We start from the raw sequence: 20622 nt of genomic DNA on the forward strand, positions 1-20622 counted from the left end.
CAGATTCAAAGCAACTATCGGGATTACCGATCTTTATTACAACAGCTGCTCCCTGCACAGCTGTGCGTATAAACAAGCTGCAGTACATGGCAGTCAGTGGGTGAGAGGGAGGCTCCAGGTGCAGATGAAACGGCAGGGATTTCTCCCTCCCTCCCCACCCCACCTCCCCAGTAACTTCTACTAACATGCAATGACTCAAGAACGAGCTTGAAGAGCTCAGAGCAAGGCTGCTGTGTTCTTTGTTTCACTGAAACATAGTTCACCCCTGACTCGCCTGACACTGCACATCAGCCTGAGGGTTTCTCCATCTTTCATATAGACCATACAGTATCCTCAGGCAAGGAGAAAGGCAGTGGGGTCTGCTTTATGGTCAACGCTTCACTGTGCACTGATGTATTGGTCTTAGCTCAACTCTGCTCCCCTGAACTGGAATACCTATTCTTAGAATACTGTCCCTTTCATCTACTGAGGGAATTCTCCTCCACCATCTTGTCGGTAGTCTACATATCACCTCAAGCTGATGTCAAGGTGGCACTGAACAAACTACACTTGGCCGTAAACTATCTTGAGAGTAAACCTTGATGCTCTGCTCATCATTGCTGGGGACTTCAATCAAGCTAACTTCAGGAACATATTCCCCAACTACCCCATGTGGAGTATTAACACTTTAGATCACTGCTACAACACTACTAAACATACTTATTGCTCCATCTCTTGCCCTCATTTCAGCAAGTCAGATCATTTGTTGATTCTCCTCCTACCAGCTTACAGACAGAGATTGAAGTGCAAGGGAACAAAGAAAAGAATATTACAGCAATGGTCTGAGGAAGCTGAGGGTCAGCTTCAGGACCACCTTGAGTCAGTGGACTGGAACAGGTTCAAGGCCACTTCATCCAGCTTGAATCAGTATACCTTGGTCGTCACTAGTTTCAAGAAGAAATGTGTTGATGGCTGCATTCCAACAAAGACGGTTAGAATCTATCCTAACCAGAAACCTTGGATGAACAGGGAGATCCACTCTCTGCTAAAGTTCAGATCCGAGGCTTTCAGGAGGGATGACCCTGCACTGTGAAAGAAAGCTATATAAGATCTCTTTAAAACTATCAGGGATGCCAAGAGAGAATACCAGAGCAAGATGGAGGCTCAATTCGATCAGATGGATGCCAGGTGACTGTAAAACGGCCTGAATACCATCATGGGCTGTAAGACAAAATCGGGACGATCTCTGGCAATGACGCATCCCTACCAGATGAGCTCAGTGCATTCGAAGCCCATTTTGAGCAGGCATGTCCCCGCCATTCCCTGCTGGCTCTGACCCTTGCATCTCGGTGGCTAAAGTCAGGTCTGCTTTCGTGAAGGTAAACCCTTGGAAAGCAGCCGACCCAGATGGAGTCCCTGGTCAGGTTCTGAAATCATGTGCTAATCAACTGGCCACTGTCTTCACCAACATCTTCAACTCTCACTTCAACAGTCTATCGTCCCCATCTGCTTAAAGGAAACCTCCATCATTCCAGTCCCCGAGAAAAATGAAATGTGCTTCTGCATTTTACCCCCCTGCAATCTGCATACAGGAAAATAGGTCTACAGAGGAGACCATCTCCCTTGTACTACATTTCAGCTCTGGATCACATTGATAATAAGAATACATATGTCAGGATGTTATTCATTAATTACAGCTCAGACTTCCACACATAATACCAAATACACTCAACGCTAAACTCTTGGACCTTGGCCTTGGGGCCCTCATCTGTAACTGGCAGACTGCAGTCATTTAGCATTGGCCTCAACATTTCATCCACTGTGACACTTAACACTGGTGCTGTCAGGGTTGTGTGCTCAGCCCCCTGCTCTACTCCCTGTACACCCATGACTCTATGGCCAAATATAGCTCCAACTCATACTTCCAGTTTACTAATGACACCACTGTTATAGGTCATATCAACGGTTGCATTTATTATTATCATGTATACTATTTACTCTGTGAGCTTCACGCGAGCAAGGAATTTCATTGCACCGTGCAGTATATGACATTAAACTAATCTGTTGTCCTCGCTATACTATATTTATTGTTGGATTTATTATTACCATGTATACTGTTTACTCTGGAAGCTTCACATAAGCAAGGAATTTCATCGCACCCTGGTGTATATGACAATAAACTAACCTGTAATGTAGGATCACCCTTGTGAACTGAACAGAAATGTTTTGCAAAGGAGTAATCCAATCTGCATTTGGTTTCTCCAATGTAGAGACCATATTGTGAGCACTAAATGCAGTACACTAGACGAAGAAAAACAAGTGAATAGCTGCTTTATCTGAAAGCCTGCAGTCAGTGAACTATACTCTGTGGTCAACAGCCTTGAAACAAGATACCCTGAGACCCTCTTCATTATTGCAGGTGACTTCAGCCAGGCCAACCTCAAGAGTGTTACCAAAGTACTACCAGTATGTCTCCTGTCCCACCAGGGGCCCTAACACCCTTGACCATTGCTATACAACTGTCAAAGATGCCTTCCGAGCCACCCTTCACCCTCACTTTGGGAAATCAGACCACCAGGCTGTGCTCCTTCTCCCTGAGTACAAACAGAAACTGAAACGGGAGGATCCAGTACAGAAAGTCGTGCAGTGCTGGTCTGAGGAAGTAGATGAGCTTTTACGTGACTGCTTTGAGTCAGTGGACTGGTCCACTTTCAAAGACTCAGCTGCCAGCCTAGATGAGTATGTCACCACCAACACAGACTTTATCAGCAAGTGAGTTGAGGACTGTGTACCAAAGAGGACAATACAGGTATTCCCAAAATGGAAACCATGGATGAACCGGGAGATCCACTCCCTACTGAAATTGAGGACTACTGCATTCAAATCAGGTGACCCTGACCTTTACACGAAATCGAGATACAACCTCCCTAAAGCTATCAGAGATGCCAGGAGACAATACCAGTTCAAAATAGAGTCCCAGACCAGCAGTTAGTTGTGGCAGGGCTTACATGCTATAACGGGCTACAAAACGAAGTTGGGCAGCATAGTCAACAACAGCACATCCCTTCCTGATAAAATTAACGCATTCTATGCACATTTTGAACAGAAGGGGAGTGGTCTGTCGCCACCCACCCTGATGACCTCCAATGCAACTGAACCCGTGGTCACCGTTGAAGATTAAAGGTCTACGTCAATGGTGCTAAGGTCGAGAGGGTTGAATATCACCAATAGCCTGTCTTGGTCCAACCATGTAAATGCCACGGCCAAGAAAGCTCACCAGCTCCTCAACTTCCTCAGGAGGCTCAAGAAATTTGGCATGTGCCCTTTGACACTCGCCAACTTTTATCGATGCACCATAGAAAGCATCCTACCTGGAAAGCATCCTACTTGGTATGGCAACTGCTCTGCCCAGGACAGCAAGAAACTGCAGAGAGTTGTGGACACAGCCCAGTGCATCACAGAAACCAGCTTCCCCTCCATGGACTCTGTCTATACCTCTCGCTGCCTTGGTGAAGCAGCTGGCATAATCAAAGACCCCACTCACCCGGGTCATTCTCTCTTCTGCCCTCTCCCAACAGGCAGAAGATACAGGAGCCTGAGGGCACGTACCACCAGGCTCAAGGACAGTTTCTATCCCAGGGTGATAAGACTATTGAACAGTCGCCTTATGCGATGAGATGGACCTTTGACCTCACAGTTTACCTTGTTATGACCTTGCACTTTATTGTCTACCTGCACTGCACTTCTTCTGTAGCTGTGATGCTTTACTTTGTATTCTGTTATTGTTTTTACCCTGTACTACCTCAATGCACTGTGTAATGAATTGATTTGTACGAACAGTATGCAAGACAAGTTTTTCACTGTACCTCAGTACAAGTGACAATAATAAACCAATACCTAAAGGAGTGTTTGAGTTGCTGGATGATGTGAAAGGATGAAATGAAAATGCAGGTGTTACATTAGACCTCTGTTAGGTTCACAAGGATGAAAGGAGGGGAGGAGAGAAAGCAGTGAATCATAAGCCTATTAGCCTGACATCTGTAATGGAGAAGATGCTACAGCCTATTATAAGAACATGGCATAATGGTACTTACAAAATCACAATACGACTGGGCAAATTAAATACAGAGTTGTGAATTTGTGTTTGACAAATCTGTTATCACCAGAAGCATACATAAAGGAAAATGGCAGTGAAAAATATTCAGTAAGGTACCACATGAGAGGTTATTGCTCAAAATTAGAAATGGCATTGGGATAACATATTATCATCATTTGAGTACTGATAAATGATTGTAGTAACTAGAGTATGTAATCTTGTGCTGCAAATGGTGGAGTGCTGCTGGGAGAAGTGTTTGGACTTTAGTTATATAGACTTTAGTTAATCATAACTTTAGTTATGATTGATTAAGTTATTGCATAAAGTTTAGAAGGAAAGTATGGTGTAAGGCAAATGCAAATTGGTTGTACAGGAATAGAGATAGGATACATGAGGAGAAAAGGATGTGGAACACTGAATATAACACAGGAATTTGGTAGGAAATATAGAAAACCACCATATATTTTAGATAGTGACAAGAAAATATCAGTATTCAAAGGAATTTGAGTGTCCTTTTGAAATAATCATTGAAAGTTAACATGCAGATACCACAAATAATTTGGGAAACGTGGTGTGCCAGGCATTATTACAAAGGAATTGGAGTAGAACAATAATGAACCCTTTCTTTTTATAAGACCAGAGAGAGAGAGACACCACTCCTAGAATGTAGGAAAATGTTTTGTTTTCCTTACCTAAGGAAAGATTAGAGGGAAAATAACATAGATTCCTGGGATGAGAGGATTGTCCTTTGAGGAGTTTTTGAGGAAGGTAAGCCCATATATGGACTAGTGAAAGGTTATCTCATTGAAGCATAAAATTGTTAAGGAGTTTGTCAGGGTAGAGTCTAGCTGGAGAGTATAGTACTGCATCTCAGACTGGAGGGTCAGCCATTCAATGCTTAGATGTGGATAAATGACTCCATTCGGAATTGTGCATCTGCAGAGGCTGAGGATCTTTCTAACTTAGAAGTCTGAAATCTACATGATTAAATATTCAAGTCAAGATGTAACTGTGAGTAGCATTATATAATTTTAAATATTGCCCCACAGTTTAAAAAAAGATCCAATTTTTGATGTCTTTATTTATGTTTGTGTTCGTTCACACCAAGTAGCATTTTTACATATCTGCATTTTATTCTTGCAAATGATTCATAATCCTTCTGACAACATGTAATCCAGAATTTACAATGCTATAGCTATCATCTTATAATGCTACTGTGGACTACCATTATGTCTTGACTTGAGTATTTAATCATGTAGACTTCTGCCTAACCACTCATGTTTAACATTTTCTTAAACAAGGCTGTCTATACGGCTTTTGCATGTCAAACTGTCAGCAGGGAACAGTATAATATTCTGTCTTCTAGAAGGCATCATAGTAAAATCAGTCTCGAAGTGAAATAAAAATGTGAAATGCATTTCTAGAGGGATTGCACTTGATAGCTGTGAATATACTTTGTAGATTTCCTAGAATCCATGGAAAAGGCAACTTGTTTTCTCTGCTGATGATTGATGAGGTTGTCACCTGCTTTATGTAAAAAAAAGGCTTTTAAACTGTATTTTGGAAGAACATTTGTTCCATTGTAGTTTACAAAAAACACGGAGAATTCTTTTGGACAGATTTATAAATGTTTATAACAAAGATGCTTGTTTTAAAAAAAAAACTCGTAGATGAGTTTTGTACCAATTTGGAGGTGATAAAGTCGTCATGTATTTTAAAGCAGAGATTAGTCATGCATGCTGCTAATATAATTTGCATAATAATTAATATTATAGATTCTTGTAAAACTGTATTCTTTATATAACAGTTTGCAATTAATCACTATGTTGGTGTTTGAAACAATAAGATTATGCCTATTTTAATCCATTTAACTGTAAACAATTGATATCTTTTAATGTTGGTAATGTATGGTAGAAAGGAAATGTTTAGAAGAAACTACTTCAGGACAAGTCCAGATAGGTAGGTCTTTTAACTAAGAATCTAGAGCCTATGTCACTAGCCTACAACCTTAGTCTTCCTAAAACTCCAACCTACCAGACCAGACAACCTGGACCCATTGCAATTCGCCTATCACCGAAACAGGTCTACAGCGGATGCCATCTCCCTGGCCCTTCACTCAGCTCTGGAGCATCTGGACAGTAAGGACACTTACGTTAGACTATTGTTTATTGACTACAGCTCTGCCTTCAATACAATAATACCAAGCAAGCTTGTCACCAAACTCCGAGACCTAGGACTCAACACCTCCCTCTGTAACTGGATCCTTGACTTTCTAACAAACAGACCGCAATCAGTGAGGATAGGCAGCAATTCCTCCAGCATGATTATTCTCAACACTGGTGCACCTCAAGGCTGTGTCCTCAGCCCTCTACTCTACTCCCTATACACTCATGACTGTGTGGCCAGATTCTGCTCTAACTCCATCTACAAGTTTGCAGATGATACTACTGTTGTAGGCCGTATCTCAAACAGTGATGAATCGGAGTACAGGAAGGAGATAGAGAGCTTAGTGTAATGGTGTCATGACAACAGCCTTTCCCTCAATGTCAACAAAACGAAAGAGCTGGTCATTGACTTCAGGAAAAGGGGCGGTGTACATACACCTGTCTACATCAGTGGTGCTGAGGTCGAGAGGGTTGACAGCTTCAAGTTCCTGGGAGTGAACATCACCAACAACCTGTCCTGGACAAACCACATGGATGCCATGGCCAAGAAAGCTCACCAGCGCCTCTACTTCCTCAGGAGGCTAAAGAAATTTGGTTTGTCCCCTTTGACTCTCACCAACTTTTACCGATGCACCATAGAAAGCATCCTATCGGGATGTATCACGGCTTGGTATGGCAACTGCTCTGCCCAAGACCACAAGAAGCTGCAGAGAGTTGTGGACACAGCCCAGCGCATCACGGACACCAGTCTCCCCTCCTTGGACTCTGTCTTTACCTCTCGTTGTCTTGGTGAAGCAGCCAGCATAATCAAAGACCCCTCCCACCCGGGACATTCTCTCTTCTCTACTCTTCCATCGGGTAGAAGATACAGGTGCCTGAGGGCACGTACCACCAGACTTAAGGACAGCTTTTACCCCACTGTGATAAGACTATTGAACAGTTCCCTTATACAATGAGATGGACTATGACCTCACGATCTAACTTGTTGTGACCTTGCACCTTATTGCACTGGACTTCCTCTGTAGCTGTGACACTTTACTCTACTGTTATTTTTTTTTACCTGTACTACATCAATGCACTCTGTACTAACTTGATGTAACTGCACTGTGTAATGAATTGACCTGTAAGATCTGTTTGTAAGACAAGTTTTTTCACTGTACCTCGGTACAAGTGATAATAATATACCAATACATAATGTGTTTTGCTTTTAAATTAAGAAAAACTGAAATGAATTAAACAATACTCTGAATAAATTGCAAGCTATAAATTCAGGCTTGGGTATCCAAAAATATTCACAAATAGCTCAGGATTCTTTGGTTTGAATGATGATTTCATTGGTTGTAGTTGCATTGCAGCTTTGTAGCACAGCCATGGATCTGTTCTATCTGTGTTTTCAAAGAACCTCATGGAGACTTTCAGTATGAGTATTGCTTGATTATTTACCATACAAGTTGGCAAACTATGATTAGTACGCTCTCTTTCCTACAGATTGCTGTTGAATGTTGATTTCCTGACAAACATAAACATGTAGCTCAGGTTTTACTGGTATTTCCAAACTTAATTAGCCAAGCTCATTCAGTGATTTCCCAGCAGGATTCTATCACTGGATTCCCCATTGAGTCTAGTGGCAGAGCAGAAACTTGCTGAGATTCCCAGACATTTACCCTGGAGTATCTCTTGAATTCTGCTCCAGATTAGACCTAGCAAAGGATCTATGAACCAATTTAAATGTTTCTCAGTATCAAAGACTTTAAGAAGTATTGTAAGACTTTGACTCCTTTGACAGGCAGCAGTGCTGGGTGTTGAGGGAAATTGGGTATGGGGATTGAACCCAATAGAACATTTTAAGGAGAAAACAATGTTTGAAATTCTAAATTATGATAGTGTTCAGTGTCACTTTATTTTAAAACTGTAATTTTATCAATCTAGTTAGCAGAGATAATTGCAGGAAGAATGACAAAAGAAATCTAGAAATCAAGTTACATCTTACCATCACCCTCACACATGACAGGTTTCTTGAAAGCTAACTTAACTATTTCCATTCTGAATATAATTTTTTTCACTTTATTCATAATGCTAATATTTTGTGATGCTGATCTTTAATATATGTTCTTGTATAGGCTTTGCTCTCTGTACCGAAGTACTATTATGTGCCGGCTGACTTTATTGAATTAGAAAAGGGAATCACCTGGCAGCCAAAAGCGTTTTCCTAACAGCTCTGGACGTGACGGAAGTCTCTTCTTGTGGGGACAGGCATTGTACATAATTGCAAAGTTGCTTGGTAAGTAACTCATTAAGTTTGCAGCTAGCAACCTGAATTTGGCACGGTAACAAGTTTTACTGTACAAAAACATTCCAGTGTTCACAAAATGATGTGTGTGTCTATCAATAAGCCAAAGCAGTGGCAGAGAGTTAGGAAGTGTAATAAAAGTGTGGCCTAGTAGGTGTATTTTTAAGGGGAATGTTTATAGGAAGTAGAGAGGACAGCATGTGGAGGAAATTTCACAGCCATTTGACCTGGATATCTTAGAGCCACAGCTGTAATTGATGGTGCAAAAGTCGAGGAGTTACTCAAGAGGATAGAATCTGATAAAGGAGGACATGGTTAGAAGTGTTGTAAAACATAAAGAAGTTTCTATGATAGACTTGGGTAAGATATTGATGCAACCAGGATGCCAATTTCAAATGTGAGGTACTGTTAGATCATGTAGTTGGTAAGGTCACGAATAATGGATGGACGAGACTTGGCACAGAGCAGGATGAAATGAGCAGAGGTTGGAGAGTGGAGCATTAGAAGTTAAGAAGGAGCAGAGTAACCAAATATGGAAGTAATAAAGACATGGTTTCACAGGAGGTTAACTGAGGCTGGATCATACAATGTTGCTCAAAAGAAGTATGTGGTCTTTTCTTCTGGAATGCAGCAGCATTGAGAATAGTGCCAAGCATAATGCTGAGATTGCAAAAATTGTGGCTCAGTCCAAGTCAATCATTGGGAAGTGGAATAGAGTCACTGAGACCTAAAGATGTAGACAAATTCTTTCTCAGGGAAGAATTTATTAGCTGTCCTAGAAATGAACAATTAGTCCAAGAGCAGAAACAGTGAATGGTTGCGAAAGATGGTAGAGAATGAGAATTTGATGATTCTAGGTGATGATGGCAAAGGGAAAGACGTAAGTGCAGAATAGGAAAGGGGGGACCAAACCCTGGATGGATTGTTGAGGACTATTGAGTATATTTTGTTTTTTTTTACAGATTGTGCGCATTGCTGGCAATGTCATCATGTACTGTCCATCCCTAATTGCCTCTGATTAGAGGAGCCAGTTGAGAGTCAACATGATTGGGATGAGGGGATAGTAAGTGGTGGTTTATGGGTGAATTAGATACTATTGGTGAATAATGTTGAAAGTAATTGGAAAATTGGGTGGTGTGGGGACATGATGTGATAGATTTGATCAAAGGCTGCAAAACACTCCAAAGGATAAGGAGGCTTAATGTGCTACAATCACAGAACAGGCCATTTATGATCTTGATTCAAACCATTATTTACAGCCCATTTTATGAGCTCTGAAGTTGCAGGAAAAGGTGAAATTTTTTTAGAAATGCAAAGCATATAATTTGTTGTGTGATATTGTTGCCAAGCAACTCATGAATTCTCAGATACTGCTAACCTTGGCTGTGATATCCCCTCAGTAACACGTTTTCCGCTTTGGAGACTGTTGAGGGAGATGACCTGCCGGGGCCTAGCAGCAGTAGCCAGGTCTCTGGCACTGGGACCGGTCCTGCTGTTCAGAAGGGAAGGGAGGAGAAGAGGAAGGCGGTAGTGATAGGGGACTCGATAGTCAGGGAAACAGATAGGAGGTTCTGTGGCAGTGAGCATGAATCCCGGATGGTTTGTTGCCTCCCAGGTGCCAGGGTCCAGGATGTCACTGATCGGGTCCACAGGATTCTAGAGCGGGAGGGCGAACAGCCAGAAGTCCTGGTTCATGTTGGTACCAATGACATAGGTGGAAAGAGGGATGAGGTCCTGAAAAATGAGTTTAGCGAGCTAGGCAGAAGGCTGAAGGACAGGACCTCGAGGGTAGCGATCTCGGGATTGCTGCCAGTGCCATGTGATAGTGAAGGTAGGAATAGGAGGAGATGGCAGATGAATGTGTGGCTGAGAAGTTGGCACAGGAGAGAGGGTTTTGGATCATTGGGATCTCTTCTGGGGAAGGTGGGACCTGTACAGAGAGGACAGATTACACCCGAACTTGAGGGGGGGGGCCAATATCCTTGCGGCCAGGTTTGCTAGGGTGGTTCAGGAGGGTTTAAACTAGATTGCGAGGGGGAAGGGAACCGGAGGAGTAGGTCAGAGGAAGAAGGGGATGGGGAAAAATCAGATCTCACAGGTAGAGAGGCTTTGAGGAAGGAGAAGCAGAATACAGGCCATAAAAGTAGTAAGGTGGATGGGCTAAAGTGCATTTACTTGAATGCGAGAAGCATCAGGGATAAGGGAGATGAACTGAGAGCTTGGATAAGTACATTAGACTGTGATATTGTGGCTATTACAGAGACATGGCTGACATCGGGGCAGGAATGGATATTGCATATTCCTGGTTTCCAGTGTTTTAAAAGGGATAGGGAGGGGGGGAGAAGAGGAGGAGGGGTGGCGATACTGGTCAGGGACACAGTTACAGCTGCAGAAAAGGTAGATAATGTAGAAGGATCCTCTGTAGAGTCAATATGGGCGGAAGTTAGGAATAAGAAAGGGGCAGTTACCCTCCTGGGAGTATTCTATAGGCCCCCCGGTAGCATAGGGATACTGAGGAGCAGATTGGGAGACAGTTTTTGGAGAGATGCGAAAATAACAGGGTTATTATAATGGGAGACTTCAACTATCCAAATATTGATTGGGCACCTACTTAGTATCAAAGGTTTAAACGGGGTGCAGTTTGTTAAGTGTGTCCAGGACGGATTCCTGATGCACTATGTTGACAGGCCGACTAGAGGGAATGCCATGTTAGATCTAGTTTTAGGTAATAAACCAAGTCAGGTGACAGATCTCTCGGTGGGTGAGCATTTGGGGGACAGTGACCATTGCTCCATAACCTTTAGAATCATCATGGACAGGGATAGGAGCAAAGAGGACGGGAAGATATTTAATTGGGGGAAGGCGAATTATGAGGCTATAAGGAGAGAACTTGGGAGTGTAAATTGGGGTGACATTTTTGAAGGGAAATGTACTATGGAGATGTGGTCGATGTTCAGGGATCTTTTGCAGGATGTTAGGTATAAATTTGTCCCGGTGAGGCAGAGAAGAAATGGTAGGGTGAAGGAACCATGGGTGACGAGAGAGGTGGAACAACTAGTTAGGAAGAAGAGGGCAGCACACATAAGGTGTAAGCAGCAAGGATCGGACAGGACTCGTGAGGAATATAGAGTAGCAAGGAAGGAGCTTAAGAAAGGGCTGAAGAGAGCGAGAAGGGGACATGAAAAGGCTTTGGTGAGTAGGGTTAAGGAGAATCCCAAGGCTTTTTTCTCGTACGTAAAGAGCAGAAGGATGGCTAGGGTAAAGGTAGGTCCGATTAAAGACAAAGGTGGGAGGATGTGATTGGAAGCTGTGGAAGTGGGTGAGGTTCTCGATGAATACTTCAGCATTCACCAAGGAGAGGAGTCTTGACGATGCTGAGAACAGTGTAGGTGAGGGTAATGTTCTAGAGTATGTAGATAGTCCCCGGGGCCTGACGGAATATTCCCCAGGCTGCTTCGTGAGGCGAGGGAGGAGATTGCTGAACCGTTGGTTAGGATCTTTGAGTCCTTGTTGTCAACGGGGATGGTACTGGAGGATTGGAGGGTGGTGAATGTTGTCCCCTTATTCAAAAAAGGTAGTAGGGATAGTCCAGGGAATTATAGACCAGCGAGCTTTACGTCTGTGGTGGGTAAGCTGTTGGAAAGGGTTCTAAGAGATAGGATCTATGAGAGCATTTGGAGAAACATGGGCTGATTAGGGACAGCCAGCATGGCTTTATGAAGGGAAGATCTTGCCTCACAAGCCTGATAGGGTTCTTTGAGGAGGTGACCAGGAAAATTGATGAGGGTAGTGCAGTGGATGTGGTCTACATGGATTTTAGTAAGGCGTTTGACAAGGTTCCGCATGGTAGGCTTCTTCAGAAGATCAGAGGCCAAGGAATCTGGGGAAGCTTGGCCGTATGGATTCAAAATTGGCTTGCCTGTAGAAAGCAGAGGGTTGTGGTGGAGGGAGTGCATTTGGATTGGAGGGCAGTGACTAGTGGTGTCCCGCAGGGATTGGTTCTGGGACCTCTACTTTTTGTGATATTGATTAACGACTTAGATGAGGCGGGGGAAGGCTGGGTTAGCAAGTTTGCAGATGACACAAAGATCAGTGGTGTTGTGGATAGTGTGGAGGGCCGTTGAAGCTTGCAGAGGGATATTGATAGGATGCAGAGCTGGGCTGACAAGTGGCAGATGGAGTTCAATCCAGAGAAGTGTGAGGTGGTATACTTTGGAAGGACAAACTCCAAGGTGGACTACAAGGTAAATGCAGGATTCTGGGCAGTGTAGAGGAGCAGAGGGATCTGGGGGTTCATATCCACTGAAAGTTGCCTCGCAGGTGGATAGGGTAGTTAAGAAAGCTTATGGAATGTTAGCTTTCATAAGTCAGGGGATTGCGTTTAAGAGCCGCGAAGTGATGATGCAGCTTTAGAAGACTCTGGTTAGGCCACACTTAGAGTACTGTGTCCAGTTTTGGTCTCCTCATTATAGGAAGAGTGTGGAGGCGTTGGAAAGGGTGCAGAGGAAATTTACCAGGATGCTGCCTGGAGTAGAGAGTATGGATTATGAGGAGAGACTAAAGGAGCTAGGGCTGTTCTCATTGGAGAGAAGGAGGATGAGGGGAGACATGATAGAGGTATACAAGATATTGAGAGGAATAGCTAGAGTGGACAGCCAGAGCCTCTTTCCCAAGGTGCCAATGCTTAAAACAAGAGGACATGGCTTTAAGGAGGTGTCAGAGGAAGGTTTTTCACCCAGAGAGTGGTTGGTGCATGGAATGCACTGCCTGGGGTGGTGGTGGATGCTGATACATTAGACAAGTTCAAGAGATTGTTAGATAAGTATATGGAGGAATTTAAGTTGGAGGGATATGTGGGAGGAAGGGGTTAGATAGTCTTAGGTGTGGTTTGAAGGGCGGCACCATATGGTAGGCCGAAGGGCCTGTATTGTGCCGTATTGTTCTATGGTTCTAAATAGTTTGTTCATTCTAGTTGTCTAGCCTCTAATTAGTCACTCTCACTTGCAACCTAGTCTATATTTCTGAACATCCACAAATTGTGTCCAGTGATAAAGGCTGTGTATGTTACAAAGTTGATAGATGATAATTTTATGGATTAGCATAGTAATATATTCTTGTCAAATTTTAGTTAAAATTAAACTATTTTCTTATGATAGTGGATGAACTGATCAGCCCGCAGGACCTGGATCCTTGTAGGCGTTACATTCCTCCAAAGGAACAAAGGAATATAAGCATGAGATATTCCAACCAGGTTAGTTTAAAGATAATGACATCAGTATTCAATTTTGTTTTAAATAAATTGATGAAAGGTCTAAGAAAGGGTAAGAAAATGAAACTTGTAAGAAAATGAAACTTGTAAGAAGTAAAAACAAAAGCAAGCAAAACCAAATGCAGAAATAAGAAAATAAGGAAAAAATAATAACAGTCTAGAAAGGAAAATTGCAAAACAAGTGAATGAAAAAGGATGCACAGGGAAGCCTTAATATGAATTGATGATAGCCCACTTTGTTATTCTTTTAGCACACAAACCCTTTCAGGGCTGCACTAATATTTTGGAGGGAAATATTATGAGGAAAAGGACATGCTTGTAAAACAACCAGAAAGAATGCAGTTAATATACGTTCCTCAATTCTGTGATCTTCAAAATTGTCTTGTAATCTTTGGTATTGGTTTATTATTGTCACTTGTACTGAGGTACAGTGAAAAAAGTTGTTTTGCATACTGTTTGTACAGATTAATCTGGGCAGAAAATATAGTACTTTATCAAATTTCTCACAGTACTAATAATGCTTCAAAAGGATATTGTAGCTCTCAAATTCTTATTTAACATTTTGGAAATCATATCAAAACTAGCTTGCACGATCATTGATGTCTTAGAGACAAGTCTAGTGCTTCTGTCAAGTTGATCATCCTATTAGAAGTTAACCCATTTGGGTCATTTAAAAATTAAATATCTGGTCAAGATGTAAACGTGGCTGCAGTAAGGTGAAATGAGGTAGACTGAATCACAAAAGGCAGTAGGTTATTATTGGGTCAGAAACTAACATTCCAAAATATTCAGCAAACCCAACCCACATCAAACCTGCTGACACATGAATGTAAGCTGGATGAGGAACAGGAAACCATTCCGCTCGTGCGAAGCAGGATGGTCACTTGCATATTTTAATGAGGTTTCTCATTTTCATTGTAGCCATCTTTCTGATTTTTACCTTCTGGTGCCTGGGATTTACAGGCCTTGGGAGACATGTCAACTGAAAGGAGGGTAGAAGGGCTGGATTCAAAGTTAGTGTTCTTATGCCACCACTTGTGGTTTAAAAGGAGCAGGAATACATCACAAAGCCCAAACTAGGTACCCAGCAAATCATTTACCTGCTATGACATATCTATCATAATTGGGCTCTCTGACTACCACCTGCTCTGTCCAACTATCATTACATAATCCCCTCCTGTTCTCAAGCAAGTGGGATAACCTGAGCATGAGCATTATGTTAGAAAGCAACATAAAGAATGCTGTTTAGTAAGTCAGCGTCATTGAAAGCATCAATCCCTTTTGCACAAGATAAAAAGAAACTGCATTTTATTAGAGAACCTCTTGTGATTTATTTTACCTGTTTTATGAGTATGGTTCCTCAAGACCCATGTATTCTACCAGTGTTAGCCCATTTAGCAAAAGAATGAACTATGAAGGTAATGAATAATACAGCTAACATGCATCAGTTTAACCAAAGCCTCTTCGATATAATGCAATGTAGAATGAAAAAAAGTTTAGGCATCAGCTTGCAAATAGGAACTGTGGAGTAAGTATGAATAAGAAAAAATAAGATTGTGTGTACATATTTTGCACTTTAAAATTACCATTTTTGTAAATATTTACTTCCTTTCATTCCTTTTCTAATTTATCAGGATGGGAAGTGCACACATGACTTTATCTATGGCATATGTTAGTGAGAAGCCCTTTGACCCTGAAAGTACTATTTGTAAAGCATAAGATGTCAGTTTCTAACATTTTACTTTGCTCTGTTAATTATTTTCAAGACATATATGCTTTATTTTTTCTTCTTAAAAATAGTGGATTCATGCTTGAAGAAGCCTTCTTGGGTCCTCCTCAGATATTGTGTATTTCTATGTTACATCAATTAGCACAGCCTATAAAGTATTTCTTTGGTTAGTATTTTGTTTTAGTACTTCAGCAGGATGGTGTCTGCTCCAGAGGCCTGGGTTGTTTATCAGCTATTGGAAGATCCAGGACAGCATGTCCTTTCTGACTTTGGCATTGGCATTACCAAGGTGGATTGGCTTGTCTCTCATTGGAAGTAGGGCCAGTGATTGTTTGAGGTTAGAGTTGAATTCCTCAATGGCCTCATCCATTGCCTGCAGAGCTGGATATGCACTGATGAACACAGTGTTGAATCCACCTTGGAGGGAACTGAAGAGTGACAATTTTGTTTGTTAATTCCACAGGGAGAGTCACCGAGCTGCCAGAGAAATTATTGTCAATAGTAAAACCTGTGAAGAGAGGGTTTCTGTTCTGGTTGATGCTTCCAGAAGGTGGTACATCCACCTCTGCATTTTTTTTGGGTTTGCCTTCTACTTGTTGTGTCTCACTCAGGGTGGGTCAATCTGTTTCAGTGTCTCCAGTTCCTTGGCTTTGATAATGGTGCAGTGTTCAGGTCTGTCACTGTTGAGGTTATCTATGAGAGATCTGATGTTCCAGGTCTAGGAATTCATTTTGAAGAATGAAAGATGCATGCACATGAATTTGTTTAATGTGAGATACCATCACATGTTCTAGCTGAACTAGGTTGAAGCAACTGCGAGAAAGTAAAAGGTGATTGGAGAACTAGTCTGCTGTATGAGCACAATAGGCACAAAATGCATAATAGGCACAAAGGTCCACATACTATATCCACCTGCACATGTACTTGTTTCTCATGAACACAGAGATGTGCACAACACTTGAACTTTTGCCCATAATCTCTCATTCCCCCCCCCCCAACTGCATCGCCTCCACCTGTTCACCTTTGTTCCTCAGTCTCACACCCTCCATTTCAGAACCCTCTCCCATTCTCTCCCCAGTCCTTCTCCACCCATTCTGTTTCCTTCTTGGCTTTCCATTGGCTCTTTTCATTGTTCGCAGTCATCCAGGTCCACTCCTGGAACTGATTGCTGACTGGGCTATGGCCTTATAACAATCACAGCCAACCAATTGTTCCCAAACCAGGACCTGCTTCCTCCAAGTCCACTACTGCCAGATGCTGCTCCAGTGTTGCCACTGACCTTCCCATCTGAACCTCTTTGATGCATCCCCTTCTAACTGCATATTTTCTGCTTGTGTCAAATAGCCTTTTGCTTGATGCAATATCAACAGTCAGCTACCTTGAATTGTCCAGCCATGGTGCTGATGTTGGCTAATGCTGTTGCACCTGTCTCGGACATGTTGGGTGATGGTTGTAATTTTTCTGGAATATGGGTGACACTAGCAAGGCCAGCATTTACTGCCCATCCTTAATTGTCCTTGAGAAGGTAACAGTGAGCCACTCTGTTGAACTGCTGCAGTCCTGGTGAAAATATTCCACGGTTCTAATAGATTGGTTTCAGAATTTAGACTGGGCAGAGATGAAAGACTTGGAGGTATACTTCAGAGTCAGCATGTTGTAGGTGATTCTGCAAGCGGTGGTGTTGCCATGTGCCTGCTGCCCTTGTCCTTGGTAGTAGAGATTGTGGTTTTGGAAGGCGAGTGTCAGATTAGCCTGAGTGAGTAAAAAGCATTGCGTTAGGTAAATGATGCACGCTGCAGCTACTGTGTGCTGGTGGTGGAGGAATATTTAGGGTGGTGAATGGGGTGCCGATCAAGCAAGCAGTTTTGATCTAGACTGTTTACTTCATAGTACTCCAATCTGGCATCTGTGTTGTGGAAGGCTGAGCTGTTACTTTGTGATATTAATATTGAAACCAAGTAAAGGCAGCATTAATAGAAAAACACAAATTGACAGAAACACAGTAGGTCAGACAGCATCTGTCGAGGAAAAAAAAAAGTTCATGTTTCAGATTGAAGAACTGGTAGAGTGAGAAAACAAGTTTGTTTCAAGTTGACGAGGGTGGGGAAGGATGGTTGGGAGATAGGGAATGTCCTTGGTAGGATTTTGAAAAACAGTATTAATGTTATTTAAGACTTTTTGTGTTTTTTATCTGTGATTTTATAAAATAGCTTCTCACATTATAACTGTTGATAGCTTATGCAGCTCTGCGTGGTAAAATGTGTTTCAGGGAAACAAAAGCACATTTTCAGTTCTATAATAAATGTCTTGTGGAGCATGCCCAGTTAGCGAATGGTCAAGTATATGTTCTCACTGAATATTTATTGGCCATGAGTACCTTTGAGTTGTAATGGACTGAATAAGTTCTTAAATTAACCAGTAAACAAATGCAGTGTCATGAGTGAAAGTTTTATGTAATATTAGGAAAGAAGGGTTTTTGCTAAATTTCAAATTTTTATCTGTCAACAAAAATCATTAAGATCTTGAAACAAGTTAAATATAACAGGATATGGGAAGATGGAAGGTAGAAACTGCATTTTGTTTGTTAAATACTGTCACATAGAGTGTTTGGAAGGGTGAATAATGTTGATCTTGAGTACCGTATATACAAGGTATTTGAAAGTGTTAATATACTGATTGAACTAATCATGACCAGAAAGGAAATGTAAGTAACAGAAATGAATATAAAACAGTGGTTGATGATGAGCATGGTGGGGAATTCTATTTAAACTGGAATAACTGAAAGTTTATTAAGGGATGGGTAAGGTAGCAGGATGTGAATAAAAGAAAATATTTGTGGAAGTAATGTACGTAGAATATCAGACATTGCTCTTACTACTTGTTAATATAAAACTTTAACCAGTAGTTCTCTACTGAAATTGGGAAAGTGAATGCATACCAGTAAACCTCCATCACTGTTTTCTTCCAATGGCACTGTCTGATTTCTTTTGCATTATTCAGTAACTTGTGTTCCTGGAAACGAGTTGCAACTTCTTGGTGATATAGGAAGGCTTCCTGTTAGTTCCTAGAAAGGAAGTTTTTTTTTCTAAATATGAAAGTAGTGGGTTTCACTGAATAATATTTTTTGAGCTGACCCAAGTTGGGCTAGCTTTATGGTCTTGAGATGGAAACTACAGGTGACCCCACATTATGGTTTCAAACAAAAGATTTAAGATATAATACTTGACATTAAGTGATTGAAATAAACCAGCAAAATAATCACATTGTTCAAAATGTTAGAGAGGGAAAAACACTATTTGTTGAAAACAGACTTTTATGGGGGAAAATTTGGCCTTAAGTTGACATTTACTTCTGTAACCATCAACAACTTGGAGACTTCTGTGTTACAAAGGGAAGAATAAAGAATATATGCTCATAAATGACGGAATTGCAAAGAACACTGACTACTGAAGAGTTGCTAGACTCTCAGAAGTTTCAGGTGGATAAACAGTGGCTTAATAGATCTAAAAATATTTCTGCAGGATATCAATGGTGTCTGTGAACAGGTAAAGTAGAAAAGAGACTCTTCAAGCAATTAGGTTATTGAGTCCTCAGATATGCAGAGTCTAAACTGGAATGTACAGATCAGAATAATTAATTGTAAAATAATGCACAGAAGCCCAATAAAGAGGTGTAATGAAAGATTGAATTCAGAGAGATAAAAGATGAAACAAAGTTATAAGCTTTATTCTACAATTTAAAAACTTCTGGCAATAATGATATTAAAAAGAAATGTCATGCTTGTTTAAAAAGAATTTGGTGCCAGGAAGGTTGTTTGGCACTAATTAAACTTTTCTCAGCATTGAAATATATTTGCACATTGGATAAAGTTTCATAGAATACTGTTAGTGACTTGTGGAAAAAATAATACTCTTACAACTATATTTTTCAATAATAATAACATTATCAGAGTGTTTTTCTGGGCTAATGGATATTTAACAATAGGCATTTTCATTTCCTCTAGGATGGTTTAAGCAAGGTCAAGATATAGTAGCAGCAATGAATTTGTACACAATAACACAAACATTCAGAAAATAAGAGTAGGAGTTCAAGCCTGCTCTGCCATTCAGTTCGATTATCCATCTCAATATCAGAGAGTCATAGAGTTCTACAGCATAGAAACAGGCCTTTCAGCCCACCACATCACATCTATGTCGACCATCATGCCTATCTATACTAATCCCACTTGCTTGCATTATTTCCATCTTCCTCTGTGACTTGCTCATTCAAGTACCTACCAAGATGCCTCTTGGATGTTGTTACTGTTCCTGCCTCCACCAAATCCTCTGGCTGTTCATTCCAGATATTAACTGCTCTTTGTATGGGTGGAGAAAAATAAGCCTTGGATCCGCTTTAAATCTCCTGCTTCTTACCTTAAACCTGTGCCCTCTAGTTTGAGACACCTCTACCATGGGAAACAGACACTGGCTATCTACCTTATCTGTGCCTCTCATAATTTTATATACCTCTATTATGTCACCTCTCGGCCTCCTTTGCTCCAGGGAAAACAGACCCAGCCTATCCAATCTCTCCCGATAACTCAAGCCCTCCAATCCAGGCAACATCCTCGTGAATCTTTTCTGCACACTCTCTAGCTTAATCACATCCTTCCTACAGTCTGGTGACCAGAGCTGCACACAATGCTCCAAGCGTGGCCTAACCAACATTTGGTGCAACTGTTGTGTGATGTCCCAACTCTTATACTCAGTGCCTTGGCCAATGAAGGCAAGCATGCCATACGCCTTCCTCACCACCCTGTCTACCTGTGTTTCCATTTTCAGAGAACTATGTCCTTCTACTCCAAGTACTCTGTTCAACAACACTTCCCAAGGCCCTGCCATTCACTGTGAATGTCCTGGCCTGGGGTAACTTCCCTAAGTGCATCACTCTGCAGTTAGACGTCTGAGTTAAATGCATTAAATTCCATCTGCCATTTCCTTGCTCAGTTTCCCAGTTGATCTAGATCCTTTTATAACCTTCCTTCACTGCCCCCTATACCACCAATTTTGGTGTCATCTACATACTTACTAATCATGCCACCTACCTTATCATTCA

General features: G+C 41.5%; 1 protein-coding gene across 1 annotated transcript in view; it reads left to right on the top strand.

The window, feature by feature from the left end:
* The window catches only part of phkb (phosphorylase kinase, beta), a 195110-nt gene that overhangs the window by 99768 nt on the left and 74720 nt on the right, over positions 1-20622 (top strand). The window contains 3 exon segments of the mRNA XM_052028086.1: positions 8361-8420; positions 8422-8521; positions 13687-13781. Of these exon segments, the coding sequence (XP_051884046.1) occupies positions 8361-8420; positions 8422-8521; positions 13687-13781 (255 nt within the window).

This window comes from Pristis pectinata, chromosome 13, assembly GCF_009764475.1.
Source record: "Pristis pectinata isolate sPriPec2 chromosome 13, sPriPec2.1.pri, whole genome shotgun sequence".
Taxonomy (NCBI): Eukaryota; Metazoa; Chordata; class Chondrichthyes; order Rhinopristiformes; family Pristidae; genus Pristis; species Pristis pectinata.